At 29.3% G+C, this 23,544-nt stretch overlaps 2 protein-coding genes across 2 annotated transcripts; one reads left to right on the forward strand and one right to left on the reverse strand.

Annotated features, from left to right (window-relative positions):
• The first annotated feature begins 238 nt into the window (after positions 1–238).
• LOC114186891 (gibberellin 2-beta-dioxygenase 2-like) lies at positions 239–5,165 on the forward strand. The gene is made up of 3 exons (XM_028074963.2): positions 239–713; positions 3,613–3,982; positions 4,558–5,165. Exons 1-3 carry the CDS (start codon positions 352–354, stop codon positions 4,810–4,812), a joined length of 987 nt encoding a protein of 328 aa, XP_027930764.1. The 5' UTR covers positions 239–351; the 3' UTR covers positions 4,813–5,165.
• Positions 5,166–20,189: 15,024 nt separating this feature from the next.
• On the reverse strand, positions 20,190–22,385 carry LOC114186814 (transcription factor MYB108-like). The gene is made up of 3 exons (XM_028074843.2): positions 22,052–22,385; positions 21,413–21,542; positions 20,190–21,240 (listed from the first exon to the last, which is right to left on the reverse strand). The coding sequence occupies exons 1-3, from the start codon at positions 22,203–22,205 to the stop codon at positions 20,511–20,513; spliced, it is 1,014 nt and encodes a 337-aa protein (XP_027930644.1). The 5' UTR covers positions 22,206–22,385; the 3' UTR covers positions 20,190–20,510.
• Positions 22,386–23,544: the final 1,159 nt, after the last annotated feature.

Raw genomic sequence — 23,544 nt, forward strand, 5'->3', positions numbered from 1 at the left:
TATTATTATAAAAGTTAAAACCCCAATCCAATCCAATTGAAGAATAAATATATAGTTGTTTTAATGTACAAGATTTAACACATTGCAGTATAATAAGAAAATCGATTTTAATTTTAATGTGATAGTAAACCAAATAAGGGTTGATTGAATAATAAAACATAAATAGCATTTGAGATTATCCTGAAAATGGAGTTCTCCCGCACTCTGATCTTTCACACGACACCTTTCTTCCTTATAAATATCCCATACAGTTGTTAGACTTTTCTTACCTTCTTTCCCTTCATCATCATCTTTCTAAATCTCCTTTTCTCATACCATTTTCTGCATTTCTCTATAGGATTAGGATCAGATATGGTGCTGCTTTCCCCAATTTCAATAAGAACTGAGAAGATTTTACCCATTCACCTTCCCGTTGTGGACTTATCCACAGAAAGATCAATGCTAAGAAAACTGATAGTGAAAGCTTGTGAGGAGTACGGTTTCTTCAACGTCATCAACCATGGCGTTCCTTGCGACACTGTAGCCAAAATGGAAGAAGCAGCTTTTGATTTCTTCGCCAGACCACTGCCCCAGAAGAAACAGCTTCCCCTTTATGGCTGCAAGAACATTGGCTTCAATGGAGACATGGGTGAGATTGAGTACCTTCTCCTCAGTGCTTCTCCTCCCTCCATTGCTCACTTCAACAACGTCTCCAATGTCCCCTCCAACTTCAGGTACCTCCATTCTCATCTTCACCAATTCAGGAGATGAATTCTGTGATAATGCTTTTTGTTTTATTTTATTTTCGGTACATGCCACTTTGTGTGATGATGTGTGTGTGGCGAAAAGATCGACAAGATCTGGTGAATAAGAAAAGTAACAGTTGAGGAGTGACAAGGTCATGACTCATGACTATGTAAGAAACCATTAACCATCTATACACACGTCTCTCTTTACATAATCATCTAATAAAAAAAAAAAAAATTTGTTAGTAATGATATTTTGACATTACCCTTTTTTTTCTATTATATGATATTATTTTTTATTATTATTAATATTTTTTTCTAAAAATATAAAACTTAATTTTTGTTAAAATTATTTTATCTTTTTGAAATTGTCAAATGATATTAAAGAATTTTTTTATTTTTTTAATAAGTGAAATTCATACACATGCAAGATTTACATCAGAAATATCAACGTGAGTATAATTTTAAAACAATAGAATAAAAAAAAAGAAGAGAAAACCTACACGACGTAGCATCAGAGTGACCAGATAAATTCTTATTTGTTGTTGATATGGACCAGGCTAGCTAGTAAGTTCTTGCCAGCTTAAGTAGTGACCACCTTAATAATTATAATGTCTGGTTTAAAGAATTAATTGTTATAAATCCCTTATCACATTAAAAAGAAATATTAAAAAAGTATAATTTTATTTTAATTTTACTTCTCTCTGTATATTTATTACATTTACTGTTGTTATTTTATTATTATATTTTTATTTGTATTGTTTCCATGCAAAATGGAACGTAGGATCTATTATTTTGGTGGGTTGAAATTACGTACGTTGCTATGAGTTGTATCTGAGCAACACCAACAAGAAGGGAGAGAGAATGTGTGTTGTGTTTGTGTTTGAAGGCTATTCCCATCTGTGACTGATGGCACTGTGCCAACCATTTTTTTTAGAACACCACGTTGCAAGTGGTCCTTTAGATCTGTGTTATCACAAAATTTCACTTCTCCCTCCCTCTATTTTCAAATAAATCATTTTTATTTTCCATCTTTAAACCAAACAATATGGAACAGTAATGAGGATAACTTTTATTATCTATTTTAACCTTTTGAATTTATGTAATTGCATGAAGGAATAAAATAAAACTGGTAATTAAGATTGTGAAATAGAGATCGTTTAATTAATATACGTAAGTTATTATTTGTCTGGAGAAAAAAAGAAATACAGATAAGAGGAATATAAAAAATGTATCGTTTGGAACCATATATACATAGTAATAACAAGAGGCTGAAATTTTTGTCTCTACTAGGACATAGGTGAAAAGGACAGAAAAGTTATATACATTTTTTTAAAATAAATAAAAGGTAATTACTTATTTCATAATGTTTTCTTTCAAGATAGTTTTTTATATGTTTCCAATGATGTAAAAATTACCATATGTTTTAGGAAAATAAAACAAAAAAGTGAAATGAGAGACATAACTTCTCATCGGTTTATTACTAATGAAGAAAAAGTGTTATTTTTGCTAAGTTTAATGAAAATGTAATTTTTATTTTCTATTTTCTATAATAAATAATAGGATTTACTTTTCATTCTTTATCTCTATTTTATTTCATTTCATTTCGCCACATATGAACAAATGGTGAGAAAGGGGAATTTTTTATGTGGTCCAAAACAATTAATCTGAATCTCCATATAAAAAATCATTTTCTTATATTTTTTATATTAGTATTTTTTAAAAAAAAAAAATACAGTTAAGTGTTTGTTATTAAACACTTTAAAGTTGTGCCCAATTTTTGGTATAAGTATCAATGAATTCATTTTAAACACGTGTGAATTAAATAAATGTTAATCGAACACGTGTCGTGTCTATAGACAAAAGATAAAAAGTCTTAATTTGTTTGTTGTATTAAGAAAATAAAACTAGGTGAATAATATTTTAGCAATTTAAAGCAGTTAATAAAATATATCATGACCAGTTTCCTTTTAAAAGGAACTATTTAAAAACGTCCAATTATAATAAAACTCATCATGCAATAAGATCTTTATTTATTTGACCTTTCGTACTGCATAAAACAGACAACACAGATGGTCTTGTTCTCTCAACACCAATGCATGCTTTGAGAAGATTCAGTCCTTTGCCACATAAATAACACCATTGCTTCAAGAATGCCATGAATGAAAATGCTATTATTGATGTCATAAAGATAAGGAAGAAAAAAAAACAGGAAAGTACCGTTTTTTTCTTTGAATCTACTTTAATTCCAATTTTAGAATCTTTGTTAAGTTTGTCAAAAGATAATTTTCCTTATAAAAAAGTATGTAAGAATAAAAATAGTGTTAAAAGGTTTGTAAATTGGAATGCACGTGAGATTTGAAGTCATTCGTGTAGCACATGGGAGTGTGGAAAAGGAGTAGGTACTCCTAGGAGGTGGGATAATATGTCAGAGACTCACTTTACCTCTTTCTAATCTTCAAACTTTAATGACATTCCTGTCTTTGTCATGTCAACACTCATCACTGATGCGTGCTTGAGATTTATTTACTCATCATTATGATTAATTTGGGAAAAAGGGCGCAATCAAATTGGAAAGCTCAGAAAAAGTTCTGCGTTTCAGATGAATCTCAAATAAATCTACAACGACCAATCAAATCAAAACCAAAAGGTGAGACTTCGAATTCAAAATCAAATTCCCAATTTGTTATGAACAAAAAACTTGTTTGACAACTATTTTTCTTACCCAAACAACCAATCTCACAAGGGAAACATATAAAGCGTATGGTGTCAGTGTAGTGTCAGTATGGTGTTTGATGAAAAGCCTGTGTGGTACTTGTTGAATTGGCATTGATATAGGTGTTTTTAGGGTTTGAGTGTGTGACTGTGGGATTGTACATGATGACAGCTGTAGTGTGAGTGCATACACTGATGGAGTTCGGGAGCTGGCATGTGAGATTTTGGAGCTAATGGCAGAGGGTCTGGGGGTTCCGGATACATGGTTTTTGAGCAGGTTGATCAGGGATGTTGATAGTGACTCAGTGCTGAGGTTCAATCACTACCCACCTATACTTAACAGAGACTGCAAGGATAAGGACAAGTCTCCCTCCCACACCCACACCAAGGTTGGCTTTGGGGAGCATTCTGACCCTCAGATTCTCACCATCCTCAGATCCAACGACGTGGGTGGCCTCCAAATCTCTCTTCAAGATGGGGTGTGGAACCCAGTTGCTCCTGACCCCTCAGCTTTCTGTGTTAATGTGGGTGATCTGTTGCAGGTATATGTCTTCACATCTTTTTTTCTTTTCAGCCCCACAACCTGGTTTCATTTTCCTCAGCACAACACAATACTCAGCCTACCAATCCTGGGGGGCCTTTGCTTTTTCTTCGGCTGCCTTCGCTCTAACACCTCGCACATGGGACTGCCAAACAAATTAATACACATCTCCATCTATATTAACCCTTCCATCTTCATATATAAACATTTACTGTGAGAAACAAAAACGTATATACACACGCGCACACAACAACAACATGTAATGGTAATGTAATGTAACATAGTACATGCTAATGGATTTGGAAATTTGGATATCCCACTTTCCCTTGACCCGATTGTGATCAAACAGAAAAGGGTATACTTAGACACATCAGATGTCATGTCACACACGACAACCAACATGTTAGTTATGTACAACATCTTAAGAACTGGAAGGAATGAATACTAACGATGGAGATGTAGGTTAAGGTTTGCTGACGAATTAGCTTTCGGTTTTGTGTGCAAGAGGTGGTACAAAAACGGGAAGTGAATGATTTTATGTGTATTGATGTGTTGTGCTGTGTTGGATGTGTTAAGGTTATGACAAATGGAAGATTTGTGAGCGTGAGACACAGGGCTGTCACAAACTCACACAAGTCTAGAATGTCGGTGGCGTATTTTGGGGGTCCACCACTTGATGCATGCATTGTTGCTCCCTCAGTTATGGTTACGCCTCAGAGGCCCTCCCTCTTCAAACCCTTCACTTGGGCTGAATACAAGAAAGTCACCTACTCAATGAGGCTGGGAGAACGCCGCATTGACCTTTTCAGGAACTGCACGCAACTGGAGTAATACCTTTCGTTCTTCCACACTCAAAACTACACTTCGTAAGAGCAATACCACTTTGTAAAGGTTTTTCCTCCCTTTACGTTTTGGTTCGGTGTCCATTCTTGTTGTAATGGTGTTTCTTATGTGCTTTGCCAAAATGTGCCACCAAATTTTGCATTGCGTCAAACTCTGCAAATTAACTTTATATGGAAAAGTAATTAAAGAGAAAAAATTTATGTTGATGAGTGCTAACATTGGGTGCCATTAACTACTGTTGTTGCTTCTTAACTCAAACAAATCTGTGTTTGAGATTCTGTTGTGTTCAGGTGGTTTCGTTGTTGTGATTATCAGGGACTTCCGTTTATTGAATGGGTATTATAACTTTCATTAGATTTCGTTTGTATATGCTATTTTTCTTTTCTTTTTATCATACTGTTTTATTACATTTACGTACCAACCTTTTTCGTCTTCTTCACATTCATAACAAAAAATATTTAGTTATGCAGTACTGATTAATTTTTGTACGATAAATTATTAACTTTGTTTTTATTAAATAAAGAATCTAATTATGCGTACAAAATAATACTTTACCAGCCTCGTAAATAACTATATTAATATAATAATATAAAATAATAATTGATTATGATTAATTGTTAATTTGATTATATAATTAAATTGGTTGGTTATATTAGTTTAAATATTATATTAAATTATTTTTAGAAATTGTGACTTGTCTTTAATCTAAATTATATACTTTATGAAAGTCATAGAAAATCTTTTTGGTAAGTCACATTTTTCATATGATAAATGACATTATACAATGAACTATAATATAATTTTGTATATATATTTTCTGAAAAAATGTTTTATATAATTTTTATATAATATATTTTAAACATAATTTTTAAAAATAGTATAAGAATGAAACTTGTATTTAACTCTTTATATTATTACTTTACTTTTATATGTACTATTTTCTTCGGTGATACTACAAAAAACGAAAATTATTACATTAAAATATTAGTTTTGAAGTCAAACTGTTATTATGCAATTCTTACCTCGTTTCTTTAAGATTAGATACCTTTATATTTTAAAACATGCATTAGATAGGATATTTATCATTTAAAAAAAAAGTCAACTCACCAAATTTGTCAAAAGGAAATTGTCATTTTTTTGGTCAAAGCCTTCTATTTCTTGTGGATCATTTTTATAATGAGTAAACTATAAACATAAAAACACACCAAACTTCAAAGTACTGTGTGTTTTAGCTCAGACATACATCCCATGCTCCTTACAAATTTAGAAAAACTTATTTTCACTAAGAATGAACCAATTCCCATGCTCCAAGCCTCAAGAGTTTATTTCAAGTCATACAACGTTTTCCTTATTGTGAACATTTTGTTTTCTATTATCTTTTTACCTCAAATTCAAATTCACAAGGCTGTTAATCCAGATGTCATTGAAAAAAAAAATGAATTCACAGGTTTTATCAATTTCACTTTTATTATCACTACTAAAAAAATATGAAATAACAATAAATTTTATAGACAAAAAAAATTGTATTATAATAATTAATTTAAATATCAATTTATAAATAAAAAATTATTGGTATTTAAAATTATTGACATTAAAAATTTTTATCTGAAAAAAATCTAATTGAAGCATTTTTTCAAATTAGAATGTAATAACATTTTTTTTTTAAATCGAAAACCAAATTAACACGTCTTTACTAAAAAGAATATCATCCGAATAATTAAACTCTAAATGACCAATTTAAACTTGCGACAAAACAAACTTCCAACGATTTTCTTTGCCCAAAAAATAGTCCCATGAAGTGGAGCACAACAATGAATCTTTTGAAGGCGGAAAATGGGTATTTAAGGAAATGGTGTAGGAGGAAATTTTGGGTACAGTCATTGAAGCGTTTTGGCATCCAGAGGCAAATATTTTAGTCCGAACGTGTTTAGGTTGGGCCTTCAACCACTTCAAAATCTTTTGCACCAGAACAATTACTAATTACACTCTATAATAATTTGAAAAGATTAAAGCGTTCCTTATCAAATTCTTTATCACTGTAGCACACCGCTACTGTTGCTGGAGAGGAAGAAGAAGAGATGAAGAAAACTGCAAGAAAGAAAAAGATATAAAATGACAAAAAGCCATTCCTTTCGAAAAGCTTTTTTCTAAACATATTTTACATATTCTAGAAAATCATTTTCAGAACAAACTTTAAATAAAAAAAAAAATATTATAATGTGTGTATGTATTTTTTAAATATGCGTGATATTATATTAGTAGGTGATAATATTATAATGTTATTAAGTTAATATATAAATTAAAATTATATTTATTAAAAATAAAATAAAATATATCAGAACAGATAAAAGAATAACCATTGATAAATAAAAAAAAAGAGAAGAAGCAAAAATATCTGATTTTATAAAAAGTTTGTAAAAGTAACGGTCAATTTTTAAAAATTTAATAAATTATTATATTTAAAGGGTAAAATCGGTATTTTGAAAAGTGGACACAAAAAGGAGAATCCCCTTTATACATTACTAGCGTAAACACAGGCGTTATCGCGCCTGTACGCATTTTTTTAATTATATTAATAATTAATGATATTGTAATGTTATTAAGTTGATAAACAAAATAAAAGTATATTTATAAAAAATAAAGTAAAATGTATGGAGAAAATATAAAAAAAATAACTGTTGATGAATAGTAGGAGAAAAAAGAAGAAGGAGATAAGTAAATAGTTTTATAAAAACTTGTAAAAATAACCGTTAATTTTTAAAGATTTAATAAATAATTAAATTATAAAGGATAAAGTTGGAATTATGAAATGTGGACACAAAAGAGGGAATCCCCTTTATATATAGTTATAGATAAAGGATAAAGTTGGAATTATAAAATATAGACACAAAAGAGGAAATCTCCTTTATATATAGTTATAGATTATTGATTCTGGAAAACTCATTCCAAAAAATATTAAAACGAAGACGTGTTCCAAAAAACTTATTCCAAAAATCTTTTTAAAAACATATATTCCGCAAGTCACTTTCAGGAAAGGTAAAATTGTCATTTACAATTTAAGGGGCTGCATGAAGTAATTCTGGGGTAGTAGGAAGTAAACGCCTTCGTATAAAAAGAACTAGGAAATATTAAGGAGGGAAGAGGGCCCATTTTATACACAGTTTTCTTTGCTGCTCTTAGTTTCGTCCTCACCTAATACGCATTTTTAGGGTATTATGGTTTCATCTATACATATATAAAAGTAAAAACCTAACTAATCATAAACCTACTTTATAATAGTTAAATTACAAAATCAAATTGATAGGTTTGTTAATTCATTAGATATTAAACTTATTTTCTTTAAAACTATTAACTTTAATTTCTCTCCATATATTTTCACATATTTAACCAGCATGAGCAAAAGCATGTATCGATTTTTCATCTGAGCAGGTTTGAGAATCGAGTAGGCTTGATAAAGTATCTAATAATAAAATATTTAATCAAAAGTGAACATATTAATCAAAATTACAGGCATATTCAAAACATGTCTAAAAAACAATCAGAAAATGAACAGTACCAGATTGGTGGGGCTGCTTTTTCTAGATGTTCTTCACAGTAATCTGATTCAAGTCTTAACAAATAATTCCACTAAGTGAAATCTAGAACTAAGAATGATACGCGTAATTAAGTTTCCAATGATTAACAATGACTTACATTTTGAGCTTTGGCTTCCTTCCAGAACGTTGATGCTTAATTTGGCATAATTTATTATAACAGTGTGCAATAAAAAAAAAGGTTTCAAACATAGCCGAAATCCCGTCCCAGATTTTGGACTTTGGTGAAAAAAAATGATGGTGATGGGTAGTGGTGGGAAGAGAAAACGAAGAAGAAAAGATGGTGGTAGTATATATATTTTATGTTGAATAGGGAACATTAATGTCACAAGTTGAGTAGCAAAACTTATTGCGATAATTGAGCTAAAGTTGGGGATGAACTAAAGCATCACTGAGAGGGTCAAAGGAGAAGTTTAGAAGATCTTTTGATAATTGAGACATTGAAAATTGGGAACTTAATTCAACTCACACTGCTCTGAGATGGGTCAAAGTGTTGGAACTTGTGAATCAAAATAACATAAACAACAACACTGTGTGCTTTATTTTATTCAATGTTTTTAATCTAAACTTTCATTAGTGCCCCTATTAAGTAGGGTAACACTAGTTTTACTTAGAAAAAATAGCTATTAAGTACAATATCTTCAAGTCGTGTCATGAACTGCTTTTTACAACATTGACTTATAATAAGCTTAAGTATGGCAAGAGCGAGTTAAATTCAAACTCTATCTTCAAGTGAAAAAAAAAAATAAAAAAAAAATCCATGATTGAACTGAAGCCTTTTTCAAAATGTAGGATTTAATTTCTTCTACCTTGTGAGTATTGATTGCTTAACAATGATTTTTAACCAACTAACTAATGGAAATGACTATAATATGAAAATAAAACAATGGATGAATAAATAATCTTTAGACATAAACAGTGTAAGATTATTAGGCATATTTATATAAGTCTCTAAGTTGAGGTTTAAAAAGAAAATAAAAAATTATTTTTACAGTTTTATCCTCGAAAATATATTAAAAATAGAAAAGCTATGTGTAAATTGTTTTTAATTATTGTCTAAAGACAAGTTCAAGATTATTAATGTAACTCGGCTAATGTAAGTATGTTTAGTTTCAGTTCTTGAAAAGTAAAAGAAATAGAAGTATTTTTAACTTTTAAATAAGAAAATAAAATCACTGAGATTACTTATAAGTTCTAATAGTAAAGGTAAATGACTATAAATGCTATATTAAATAACCTGTAACTGTGATGCAAATTTGGGTAATGAAATCTATATATACACTGATCTCTATTATTAAAAATAATAATAATAGTAATTCAATCGATACCAAACTAAAAGTAAAGTCTCGCAATATATGGATTAGTTCACATAAAACTGTTATATAGTAAAAAGAAAGCAAATAAAATATATGAAATAGTCAAATGTAATTTTTAAAGAAAAAAAAAACGTATAATTTATTACAAATATATCCTTAAATTAAGTTAACTAAACAAAAAAAAATCGAATCTATATTCTTTATTGATTTTTGGACGCCATCACATTGAACATTAAAAATACATTATATTAATATTTTAAATATTATTTTAATATATTTTAAAATATTAAAATTAGTGGTAATCAGTATATCATGAAAATACAATAAAAGAAAAAAAATCAATAAAGAATTCAAATTCCAAAAAATCACACCTAAAAAATCCCAAAATTTAAAACCTACACCACACTGCTGGGATTAAACATAAATACCCTTCTGATTGGTTCATGTTTTGCCGCAAATCATTGTTAGAAAAGAAATCGGTCGATAATAATAATAATAATTATGATTCTTATGTAATGTAATTATGTGCTTACTATGTTGACTTGTCTGAAGGATCTTAAGTTGGTCATTTAAAACTGTCTTTTATTGACTTTATCTTTGTTCTGTCATTTTCAGATGGGAAGAAAATGACGGTGAATTCTTGAACATTGAGGCGTTAGATTTCTAAAACGGTACATACAAAATCAACCATATAATCATAACTCGCTCTCAGATATTTCTTAGAACCAAAGAAGGAACCAGATTCACAAACCTACACCAACGTGGAAACATTGACAATTAATAAAAAAATATAAAATATAAGAAATAAAAAGTGAAAACTGTTGAAGTTTCACATTAGAAAATTTCATAATGTACAAGTGGATACAAATTTCATTTTATAAGTCATTATTGTGGGGTTAAGTTAGATTTAAAGACTAATTCTAACATAGAATGAGAGTTATTATTTAAAAGATCTTTTCTAGCGAGATTTTTTGGACATTCTGTTCCACTCATTACCGGGAAGTCTCACATTGCTGAAAGTCTCACATCGATTAGAGATAATGCAATTTCACAATATATAAAAGAGATGCAAACTAAGTTAATTTTATGAGATTGAGTTAGTCTTTAAAGTCACTTGTAAAAATCTAACTTTTAAGTTATAATGATGTTCTGAGACTAGATTATTCAGCTCCCATTTACATAATAGATAAGACTAAATTTAAAAAACATTATCGTATATATATTTCCTTAACTTCAACTTTTTAATTATGAAAATAATTTGAATAGAATTGCAAATTTTACAGTATAGGAACTAAAATCGTGGGGGAAAATATAAGAGAACCAAAATTGTAAAAAACAGAGGCTTCATATTTTTTTGGTAAATATGTTTTGCTGTGTTATTTTAGGTTCTTCAAAAATTTAACCATGTTTTTTAAGTTTTTGATAGTAATAATAATAATAATGCATAAAACCTTAAATAACTATTTTTAATTATTGTTAATTATATTTGTAATAAAAAATCAATTTTAAGTATGGAATTTTTGTATTAAAGTGTCGTCTATCAGATTTTGTATATATTATTACTTATAAGGACCCAAAAGAATATTTTAAATTTCAGAAATATATATATATAGGACGTATTTATTATATTTGAATCTTGACATGAATACATCACACCTATCACTTACATTACCTTTAGTCCCTATAAAATTAATAATTATTTTGATTCTTATGAAAAAAAAAATGGTTTTGATCCTTGAAAATGTTTAAATCTTATTTTTGGTTAGTATCATTTGCTAACATCTTCTACCGTTAACAAAATGTTTGAAAATTTATTTTTAATTGTCAGAAATCCTCCTTTCTCACTTTTCTTCATTTCCTTATACCTTTTTACAATAAAAAAATATATAAATTCTCTGTGGGACTATTTTATATGGTTATGTTTTGTTTTAGGTGTTACACTTATCACAATCGTTAATATATAGACTTCTGAGACAGAAGTGATTTATCTAACTCAAAATAAATTAAAAAAAAAGTGTCAGTCATATTTTAGAAGGATTAAAATGAGGAAAAATAATTATATAGTAACCAAAACCAACATTTACTCATTCTATGAAGATTAAAATCTTTAATTTTAAACTTTTAAAGAAAGAAAATACAAAATGATTTATAGGAACTGAAATAAAAGAAAAAAACACAATCATTTTATAGAGCCTACAGAAATATTAGAGTTGAAATTTGAAACAAAAAATAAAATTACTATTTATAATTTTATTATATTCTTATAAACAAAAAACAAATATAGAATAACATACATCACATTGCTTATGAGATTTTTTTTAGTCATAATAACTAAAATGAGTATCAAGGAGTTTACAATAATAGTAGTTGGTAATGTATAGGTATCTATAACAATAACACATAATTTTAGTGTAGAATTTATTTTGTCTCCATAGCTTTCTCCAGAAAAAAATATATTTTATTTTTATAATTGCATATTTCAGTCGACTTATATCTTTAATTATGCGAACGCTGCACTATTATTTAAATTTTATTTTTTGAAAAAAATTAGAGACAGAAAAGTTTCATTTCTGATAAAAACGATAAAAATATTACCGTGTGAGCTAAGTCATAAGCTGCAATTGGGAGTTGAATGTGTCTTCCACTCTTATGGCCCACTGTTATTTCACTCCACATAGGCCTGGGCTGGGACCATCATGCTGGCCCATTATCTTTTAAAAAGTTAATTATCAATTTGCTATGGTTTTACTTCTTTATTCAACTTTAGATTTTAAAAAAAAAAATAGTTACATATTTTTTAATTGACAATCTCGGCATTTATATATTTTCATAATTTAAATAATTACTACATACTAGAGGTGGTGTCGAATTATATCTCTTAATGATTCGGTATTTAGTGCCTGATATTAAATTAAGCATAGAAAAGACTAAACGAAAAGAGAAGTATTAAACTCTTTAAATGTGTTTAACAATGTTATTTATTTTTTAGAATGAAAAATGGGTGAATGAAAATATACCTAACTAAAAAACATAAAAATGGAATTGAATAAGAAGGAGTATTTTGTATTACGAGGCAAAAGTGGAATTTAGGGTTGGTTTGGTGGATAATTCAAAGCACGTGAGAATTAAGAATGAAACTGTGGTTGGTTAGGGTGTTTTATGACGTAAGCAATGATTCAATTTCACATCTTCATATATAAATTAACAAATTTATCCGCGTTTTAGGTGTAAAACAGAAGTCTCCACTCAACTATGTTTTCTTTCTAGTCAAACATCACTCATCTTAATCTTATCTCTAATTACTACATACCTAAACAATAATTCTTTTTAAGAACAACAATTTTTTTAGCATTGTGACCATGTTTCTGGTGTTTTCTTTATCATAATAACTAGTGAAGATTTACATGACAATACATTAAAATGATTATTTTTAGATTTAGTAAGTATTCACTATTTTATTGATTTGATATTTATAATTTGAATTTTATGAAAAAAATTATTTTGCAACCAATAAGAAAATGTGATCTTGATTTCCTTCATCATGTTTCTTACTTGTCCATTAGTTTTTTTTTTCAATATTTTTCCAATTTGGCCACCTTATTAACGAAAAAAAAACTACTTCAACAAGAATAGATAAATATTTTGAACATTGAATTAGGTGAAATAAAATTTTAATTCAAAATACCAAACTTTATAAAATACAAAAAATACAGTTAAGTTTAATTTTAGTTTATGGTTAACATAAAAACATATCTACACTTATTTTCTTTTGTAAAAGAGTATAGAAATGGTCTTATATCTTATATCTTACTTAACTTACATAAGCAAATTGTAAGATTTGTAACGTTTGACAGATTGTGCATTATATCTTATATACACTATCTACACTTACATAAGCACAAATTTATCATTTATGAACTTGCTGAAGATTGCTAATAAGTAAATATGATAAATGAGTTAGTTTGATCGATTTTGGTATGGTTTATTATTGGTCATGTTCCCATCATAATAAAATTTGTAAATTTTCAACAAAAGACGAACTAACAAGCTAATCGAGCCTACAACTTTTTTTTTATTATATTTTATTTTTTATATATAAATAAATATTGAAAATATATTTAATTATATAAATATTTTTTAAATTTTTGACCGATTAATTAACATGTTTAATTAAATAATTTAATATTGTTATTACATTTGTATGTGAAATTAGTATATAATAATTAATATTTAATTGTGATTGTTAATGATTTAAGCTATAATACTACTATATATTTGTATTTTAAAAGAATATAATATAGACAAATTAATCTTTTAAATTATTTTTTATTTTCTTAAAAAAAAAACAATAGATCAGTTCGTCTCATTACACTTTTGATCCTTCAATTTAATGGATTAAACGATCTTACTTTTACCTTAAACCTTAATGTTTATAGAATTTTTTTTTATATATCACTGAAACTTTTTTATTTTTATTTAAGATATTTAAACTCGTACTTAAATTTGTCTACTTTTCCTTTCTTATTTCTCAAAGGTGAAAGAAAGACATCCTAAGTAATATAAATATTTATCCTTCAATTAAATATGTAAAGCGCACAGACCTATTTATCAAAGTTTGTGTTTGGTCGATATTGCAATAAAATTTCTATTTCTGACAATAAAAGATTGGTTTGAGAGTTGGCAACTCAACTTTTATCAATGATATAAGAAAAGTGTGGATTACAACATTGTCTTGTTATGAAGTTTATTGTGCCAATGGTTGTTGAGAAAGTGTGACGATGAAAACACATACAACATTAGAGGAAAAAACAATAAATATTGCTCTCTTTTCCCTACACATTATTTATTATGTTACTGAGCTTATTAAATAATTTAAATCATTTCAAACCTTGATTATTAAATTATATATTTTAACCACTTTAAACTTTGAGAATCTCTAACAAACAGTTCTAAATGGTAGGTATTATGTATTTAATCTTGTAGTTTAAGGAGGATATGTGTTTTTTCTATAATTGGTTCAAATAGTTTCGTTAATTACTATAAATGGTAGTTTCTTCTTTTTATTTATATTAATAGGACCATTAATTATCTCCTAAACATCATCTTTATCTCAAAAATGGTAAATTTCGTATAAAAATGAACATCCCTTAATCTGGAAGCGAACTAATTAAAATGATTAGTTATGATCCTAATTAGGATTAAGGAAACTCGGGAACCACTAGAATTGGACAACGAAGTGTTGACGTAATTGAATAGTGAATAGCGAGTAGTTTCATCACGTAATAAGACTATAAAAGTTGTTTTCGGCCTTATCTAATGCCCAACTAATCACGCATAAAAACATGGTTTTATTTCCTTTTCTGTATTAATTAATCTACTTTACGTTAAATATCAACAAAATATTTCTTTTTACTTCATTATGCTACCCTTTTGGCTAAGCACAGGATAATACACCGCAATTTTTTCTCTCTCAATTTTATTTCCTTTCTTTTCGTACCCTTCGTTTACTCATCCACTAATCAATTTTTCCAGAACTAGCAATTGCTTGGTCACAATGTTCTCTGTAAAAAAGCATTAGCTGCAATGAACATGGATTACAAATGAAAAGAGATCATTTCATGTAAAATTTGTATTTGTATTTTTCTTCAAACATTCATAGCTGTTGATAGAAAGATATCTCTTGCAGGTAGATTTGAAAACTCGATTATAAAGAACACTATAATCGAGAAATAACAATTAAGAGAAAAATAAATACTATTGGACGAAACATAGAGAGATTGGACAAAAGAATTGCACTCTAATCTATAGTGGTGCATTTCGACCACCTAACCCCGAGATTTTGGGTTCATTACATGATAAGTATTTGTTTATGTTAGAAGTTTCATATCAATTATTAATATCTAGTCTTACTTTTGAGATATATATGTCTTAATGTAAAAGTGAGTAAAACTTAAAGTTGACTTCTTAACAATTTGGTCTATCTTATCATCTTTTATTGGATCATCTCAATATTTAGTCTCGCACTTAAATTTATCTTAATAAATTGAATTAGATTTAAAATATATTTTTGATAACCGTGTAGATTTTTGTATGATTGAGTATGATCATAACAAAATACTAATTGAAAAATATATTTTTCCTTTTAGAGGAAGGGCCAAGAAAAGCATCACTTTCTTTGTTACGGGAAGGAACGAACTTCCCTACATTTTGAGAAAATGACCAATGAAAGTTGACAAGAGACAAGAAGAGTTGGTCACCATTAACTGTTGTTGGCCCATACTTGTGGCTCTGAAGGTTGGAGAGGACCTCAAATGTCCTTAACTAAAACTATGCATTCTTGATCACTATTTTATTTATAATAATTAAATAAGGTTTTTTAATTTGATGACATGATTTTCATATTTTTAATTCACACTATTGGTTTGATGATATGATAACATATTAGCACACCTGAAAATATGTGAATATGGTGATGTTGACAGTGATAATTTAAGAAATAAAGTTAATGTCACCTATGTGATAAATGTTACAAAAAATTTCAACACATTTATTTATTTATTTACTTATGATTGTTTCATCACAAAACTTCACGCAAGTGATAAGCATCTATGTGAAAATGATGTAACAAGGGTGCACTACTTCACAGGTGCATAAGAGTAAGTGATGAACTGCTTCCAATCAAAGTCATGCATGTCACTCAACAAAAATTCGTTTCATCATTTTAAATAAAAAATTCATGTTTAAAATTTTCAAATGAAAAGAGTTCAGATTATAAATGAGGAACCAAGTTCTTAACAAAACAAATATTAAAATGGGTGAAAACTTGACATCAATATTCGGACGGTAGAAAATAAAGCAAAACCCTCTGTAATGATAAAATCCTTCTGTAACCATTTGCTGTGAAGCTTTGAGAAATTTGTATGCCTAGTTGCATCGTGTGGATCATTTTTTTTAATAGCTGTCTCACAGATATCTCAAAATTAATAAGTTTTCAATGTGCCGCCATTATGGTTGTTCTGTTTTCAAACAAAAAATACTGATCATTATCACAAAGTTCATGGATAAAATCTTTTTTTTTAAGTTATAAAATATTTAAACTATCTTTATTATTATTAATTTGTTACAATTATAATTTTATTAAATTCTTTATTATGTTATATAATATAATAACCAATTATATTATATAAATATATAAGTTACTTATATATATATTGGAATTATACTATATTATATGTATTGTTTTTAATAAATAGTGGACTGAGATTTTTTTTTTTCAAAGCAAAGATATATGAGTGGATGGGGTACTCTCACCCGAGTGTATTTAATTACCATTGACTAACCCATCCATAATTTGCGGTGAATTAAGACCACCATAATTGAATTATATAAATATACGTTTTAAAGTTTTAAAGATAATTAAGTAATATGTATTATTATACATATTTAGTTTGTGTCTGTAAATTATATATTATTAATCAATATTATGTGTGTACATAATTTTGTATAAATATGGTTGAAAAGTGGAAGGGACCAGGACCAGGAACAGGGGGCCTTTTCCCTTTGCCATCGGTTGAAAGTAAACAGACTAGAAGAGAATAAGATAGAGCTTTTATATAAAAATAAAATAATATATATACACATAATTATCTTCTGTAAAATCTATTAGACTAGCTTTTATTAAATAAATATAAATTTACCTAATAAGTAACATAGAATACCTGCTACTAGTTTTATATTTACTTATTTATTATATATTATATTAGAAGAAAATTTTCAATTAAAAATTAATTTTATGAATAAAAAATAATTAGTTATCAATTCATAAAATTAAATATTTTAAAATTTTTATTTTACAAATTGTTTTTATGATGTTAAATTAGATATAACCTACCTTGTTTACAATAGTCATGAATTTTATTTTTATTTATAGAATTTTTACTGTACTCTGACAAATTATTCAAAAATTTAAGAGTATATGTGCAGTTTTTATTGACTAAATGTTCCTTTTGGTCCTCTATACAAAATTAGAGTGGCATTTGGTGCGCACCTATTTATTCTATTTCATTAAATGTTAAGATCAAATTACATGTGATTGTTTATGTTAAGAATTTGGTAACTTTGAATTTTAAATTTTGAGAGTACAATTTTCTTAATATTGAAAAAGTGTCCTCAGACACTTGTAATAGTCTTTATCTTATGGAATATGATTTCTTGTATAGAAAAGTGATTGTGATGATTTATATTAAGTAGAGAAAGTTATAAATTAACTGTATATAAAGTAGTTTTACATTAGGATTTAATAACAAACAATTGATAGGATAAATTAGTTAGTTTACTGTTTATATCGATTAATATATAATAACAATTCGTGATTAGATTTACACTATTAAACATACACATAAAATTCTTAAAATATTAAGGAATCTAATTCAGTTGTTTGAGAGCAGATTGCGTAAAATGATTCAAATTCCTGAACGTATGCTCAAATCTGACGTAAAAAAGTATCAAATTCTTAAAACAATGATTTTTAAAAATTTAAAAATCCAATTGTCATGGTGACTAGTAACGAAGAATCAATTAAAGATAACCAAGGTGATATTCCATAATTATTTTTAATGAAAAGAAGTGTTGTTTATTCTTATCAGGGTTGATGATTGTAAAGAAAAGAAAGAACTAAAATTAAAAAAGAAAACAAAAAGGTGGTATGATTATGTGCAATGGAAAAGAAAGCGACACGTGAGTGTGGTTGGATGATAAGTTTAAAGGGCGCAGGTTCATTGTAAGGAACGGTGGGGAGTGTCTTTCCAACAGTGTTGAGATGGAAGAATGTATGTTGTGTTGTGTTGTGTTGTGTGGGCATAACATCATACATAGTATTTTCAGATACCTTAATGCTGCAATCAAACTTTACTTCCATATCTTCCTAAGCCGCTTTGCATAGCTTCTTCGATGTCCACGTGCTTCCTCTGTGGACCCCATTTTTTGACTCCCAAGTCATCACCTTCGTGTAGAATCGTGAACTACAAACATAACATTGCAACAACGCTAACGTGGCTCCACGATAAAACCTTCAAAAGTCTTCGCGCTGTTCTTTGTTTTTGATGTGGAGTCCAGTTATGTACTTCCTTTTTTTGTACCACTGGATTACGTTTCTTATACCTATCTCACTCCTAATTTTTAATATTAATTCATGTAATGTAAAATAAACAATAAACACTCAATATTCAGCATATTTGCCCGATATAAACAAATAATTAAAGCACACGTTGCTGTATTTGAATAAATTAAGCCATGTAGTATTACTAGCAGACGGTTATTTACCTTGACTCTTGGACGATAGTAAAAGAATAATACTTTTTGTCACGTTCCAATTAAAAAAAAAAACTCGATTTTTTGCGTGTGTTACCATTCGTTATGGAAACGTTGATTATATAAGAAATAAACATTCTATTTTATGATTATTATATACATCGTTATTTTCTTTACAAGCACGTGGTTATTAGTTTGGATTGTATGCACACGTAATTGCGAAGAAAAGTCTTGGGCATAAGTCTTATGAGTGAAGAAATTTATTTATTTATTTATTAGTGAAATGTTTTATATTTAAACAAAATGATAAGAATTCAAAGTTAACTAAAAATGTAATTGGGTAAATTATAATATAAAAAATTAGGGTTTAGTTTTATGATTTAGTTGGAATATAATAGAATAGAATGGAACGGGTGGCAAGTTCTGAACACCTCTTTGTTGGGGACCACATGGAAGGGTTGTGGTGTAGGCACGCGGCCTACAAAGATACCGCGCCGCCACGACCATCTTGTTTCTCTCTCTACTATTCCTTCACGTTTTGCAACTCACAACACTCTGCACGTGCAGTGCATGATTTTACGAAATAACCCCCGAGGGCATCTTGGTTTGTATGGATTGGACTGAAAGTTGGTGATTTTGGATCATAGTGGAAGTGTGTTCGTACGAAATCCAACAAGGCGTGAGAGTTGGAATCGTACTTAGGTGGCAATTTAACCTTTATGATCATTAACCATCCTAATAATGGAGCCTTATGTTTTAACTTTTCTATGTTTTGTCGCCAAGGGCTAACTTCAACGTTGGGTGCCAATAATACAACACCACGTCTTAATATATTACATTTGCTTTCCACCTCTTTTCTAACCATCTAGAAACACTTTGCGGGCTTTGGTTCAGGTCCCATGGACAAGGTTTTTTTTTCAAGTGGGATTACTTATTACTTATATATTACTTATATATATAATAGGGACTTCACATATGAGAAAAGGGTTCGGCTATGGAATCATTTATGCACACGTCTTTAGGGTATCATATAATTTAATTTACTTCTACTATCATCCATAATGCACTCACTACTACTCATCTCTATTACCTTGCTAGGGAATTAAGATGGCCGGAATCAAAATCAAAATAAAATACAAGATTATAATAATTTCAAAGAATGAAATCTCTTATAAAGAAAACTCAAATTACAAATATTTCCCACACCCCTTCTAAACTAAGGAAAACTAAAAGAACAATAAAAAGTTGGTACGAATTAAACTTAAAAAAAAAGTAATTCACAGTTTCCTTCCCTTTTCCCTTATAATATTATCCTTAGTTTAAAATCTATGTTCATCGTGGATCCTACCTCTGTGTCCTAGATATGAATTTATTCTATTTGCTTCCTCATTTTTCTAGCTACACTTATATAATTTCATCTTCTCTTGCCCATTCTGTTTTTTTACCGCTTATGTCTCCTCCCAATGTTTCACATGTTGTCAGCGAGTTGTTGGAACAGCAACATGTTTTCAACGTTCCAGAAACCGTTGGATGTGTCCCCATTACTCTGAATCCATGGCGTGTTTGGTTCCATGGATTGGAAATCCAGCTGCTGAGAGAACAACCCTGACGGGCTTGTGATGCAATCCAAAAAACTCAGTTGATCTTGTGCTTGTTGGTAGTAATCAGGATTAGGGTTATTGTTATTGTTACTGTTGCTGTTGCTGTTACCGACCGTGACATTATTGTAGTAATCCTGAGTCAACTCCGAGACAGGTGAAACCTGGGTCCCAAACGAGTCAGATGATGCACCCGTGCTACTATTCTCTGGAGTGTAACTCTGTGAACCACCGAAGTTGTTGTTCATAATTGCCGGACTCAACATCATGCTCCCACTATGCACCTCAAAACTGTTGTTAAGGTTGTTGTTGTTGGTGTTGTAGTTGTATGTTATATTGTTGTTGGTGGTGATGGTCGTAGTAGCACTGGCAGAAGCCGTGGGAGAACCGACGGCGGCCGCAGCGGTGTTGGCGGCGGCGGCGGCGGCTTGAATGCGTTCCACCAGCCTCGGCATCCAAAGGTAGCGCATGGCATCCTTGAATTGCTTGCTATTCACGTCACATTTGAGTTGTTTGGCGTGCTTCTGAACACGAGTTCTCCAGTAATTTTTGATCTCGTTATCAGTTCTTCCCGGCAAGTATTGCGCAATTTTAGACCATCTGATGAATGAATATAAAAAAGGAAATAATCATCAAAATCTGAAATCTTAAAAAGTGGCCTAACGTTTGGTTGCATGATTATATACATACACTAATGCATAGATATAGAAAAGGTAGAAGATATTTATGTTAATTATAGATATTTGATTTGTTATTTTATTTTTTTTCTTACCGGTTTCCCCAGCGACCATGGAGCTCGAGAATGAGAAGCTGTTCTTCGAGAGTGATGTTGCCACGACGAACATCAGGACGAAGATAATTCAACCATCTCAATCTGCAACTCTTGCCAGTTCGTTTGAGTCCTGTAAGGGAAGAAATTGCTTGAATTGGTAAAGTGTTGAGGAAGTAATGAAGGAAATAAAGAAAGAGCATTTTGTTTTTCCTTTATGGTACTTGTGTGTGGGAATTTTAGTTGTGGTATGAATTCACACCTCTCTTTTTTTCTATTTTGGAAAATGGGGATGCGGCCAAGCAAGTATCGACAACCTATAATTACATATTTCATTTTATGCCCCCACCACGAACAAGTATATGCCATTATATATAAAGTCCTACCCAAAATAATCCACTACCATATCATCATGCCCTTCTACATATATATTAGAAAACCGCAAACTTTGGCTTTTCCACCCAACAAATTGATTGGTGACGAAACGGGACGAGAGGTTAAGAGCTTTTCACAATCATAGAGGTGTGGAAGATAGAGAGCCAGTGTTTGAAGAAAATAGTGGAACTAATTGCAATCATCACTACTAGTATTGGGATGAAAAATATATGAAAGAAAAAAAAAAGTTATGTTATGTTATGTTACCGGCGGAACGTGCAAGGGAATTCCATCGACCTTCTCCGTGATTGGCAATGTAATTGATGAGAGCAAGGTCTTCATCGACGGTCCAAGGACCTCTTCGAAGGTCCATCTCATCTTCACTTTGGACTATGGTGCTTACCCTTCCTTTCACTTCCATGAGTCACCCACTTTCAAATAATTTTGATTGATTGATTGATTCCAACCCAAAGCAACAACAAAGATAGCTTTTGATCTAACTAGTGTGTTTGGGTTGAAGAGGTAAAGAAATCAAGAGAGAGAAACAGAGAGAGAGAGAGAGAGAGAGAGAGAGAGAGAGAGAGAAAGAGGGTTTTGGCTTATTACGAAGAGGATAAAGAAGGGTGGAGGCTTTATATAGATACTCAAGCATGAAGCTTTGAAAATTCGTGAGAAAATTAAAATTAAAAAAGAAATAAAAGAAAGAAAGGAGAAAACGATAGAGTTGGAGAGATGATGAGAGAGAGAAAGAAGAAAGTAAGGTTAAGTAGTAAAAAGATAATGATTTAATTAACGAAAACTTAAACGAGTATTAGGAGGAAAATAATTATTATTATGGCTTGTAAGTAAGAAAAGGCTACGAAGTTTGACGCTATAGTTTGACTTTTCCGGCTTCGTTGTGTGCGCGCGTGCGTTCTGTAACTCTATCACTTGTTACGTGCTCATAATAATATTTTGCAGCCCTTTTGTTGTCTACGAGGGTTAACCGGTTAGAAATGAAAATAATAAAAAAAATACATATTTAACTTTTCTAATAAAAAAATACATATAATTGATTAAATTGCTGTCGTTAAAGTGATCAATAGTAAAATTGGCTTCTCTATTATTAGCATTGATATGTAGGAAGAATTATATAATATTCTGATCTAAGGATTGGATATATGTATAATATATAGTTTTTTAATATGTTATTGTCTTAATTTTCTCCGTCGTCACAATTTCAACTATTATTTTAAGTGAATCTTTCCTTTCAAATTTCTCTTCATCTATAGGACTCAAATTTAAAAACTTATTTGAATTAGTTCTAACTGTATCAACGTGAACTGGATAATATTTTGCTAGTAGTACTTTGGATTATTATCGATTTATTTAAATAGTTTTGTAGACATGTTTCTCTTGTAAAACTCCTGCTGGTTTATTACTGTGACTGAAAATTTGTGTTTTCAATGAAAATTGTGTTTGCATAAACAAACAGTACTAAGTTGAACTTTAAAATAAAATCATTTAAGCATCTACAAATTATTTAAGAAAATGTTTTCTTACTTTAAAATTGAAAGAAATTTGAATAATTTAAAGAGTGATTTGTTATCAGAAATAAAATACGCACGAATATATAAATGAAGAAAATAAATAGTGATAAAGTGAAAGAAACAAGAAGAAATGATAAAAAAAATCAATTGAATGAATAAAAATATTGAAATACTTTTTTTTAATTGACGTCACAATTTTGGTAAATAAAGATAATATTAAATTATATATTT

Source organism: Vigna unguiculata, chromosome 6 (assembly GCF_037176805.1).
Source record: "Vigna unguiculata cultivar grain cowpea cultivar isolate G323 ecotype 2 chromosome 6, ASM3717680v1, whole genome shotgun sequence".
NCBI classification, from domain to species: Eukaryota; Viridiplantae; Streptophyta; class Magnoliopsida; order Fabales; family Fabaceae; genus Vigna; species Vigna unguiculata.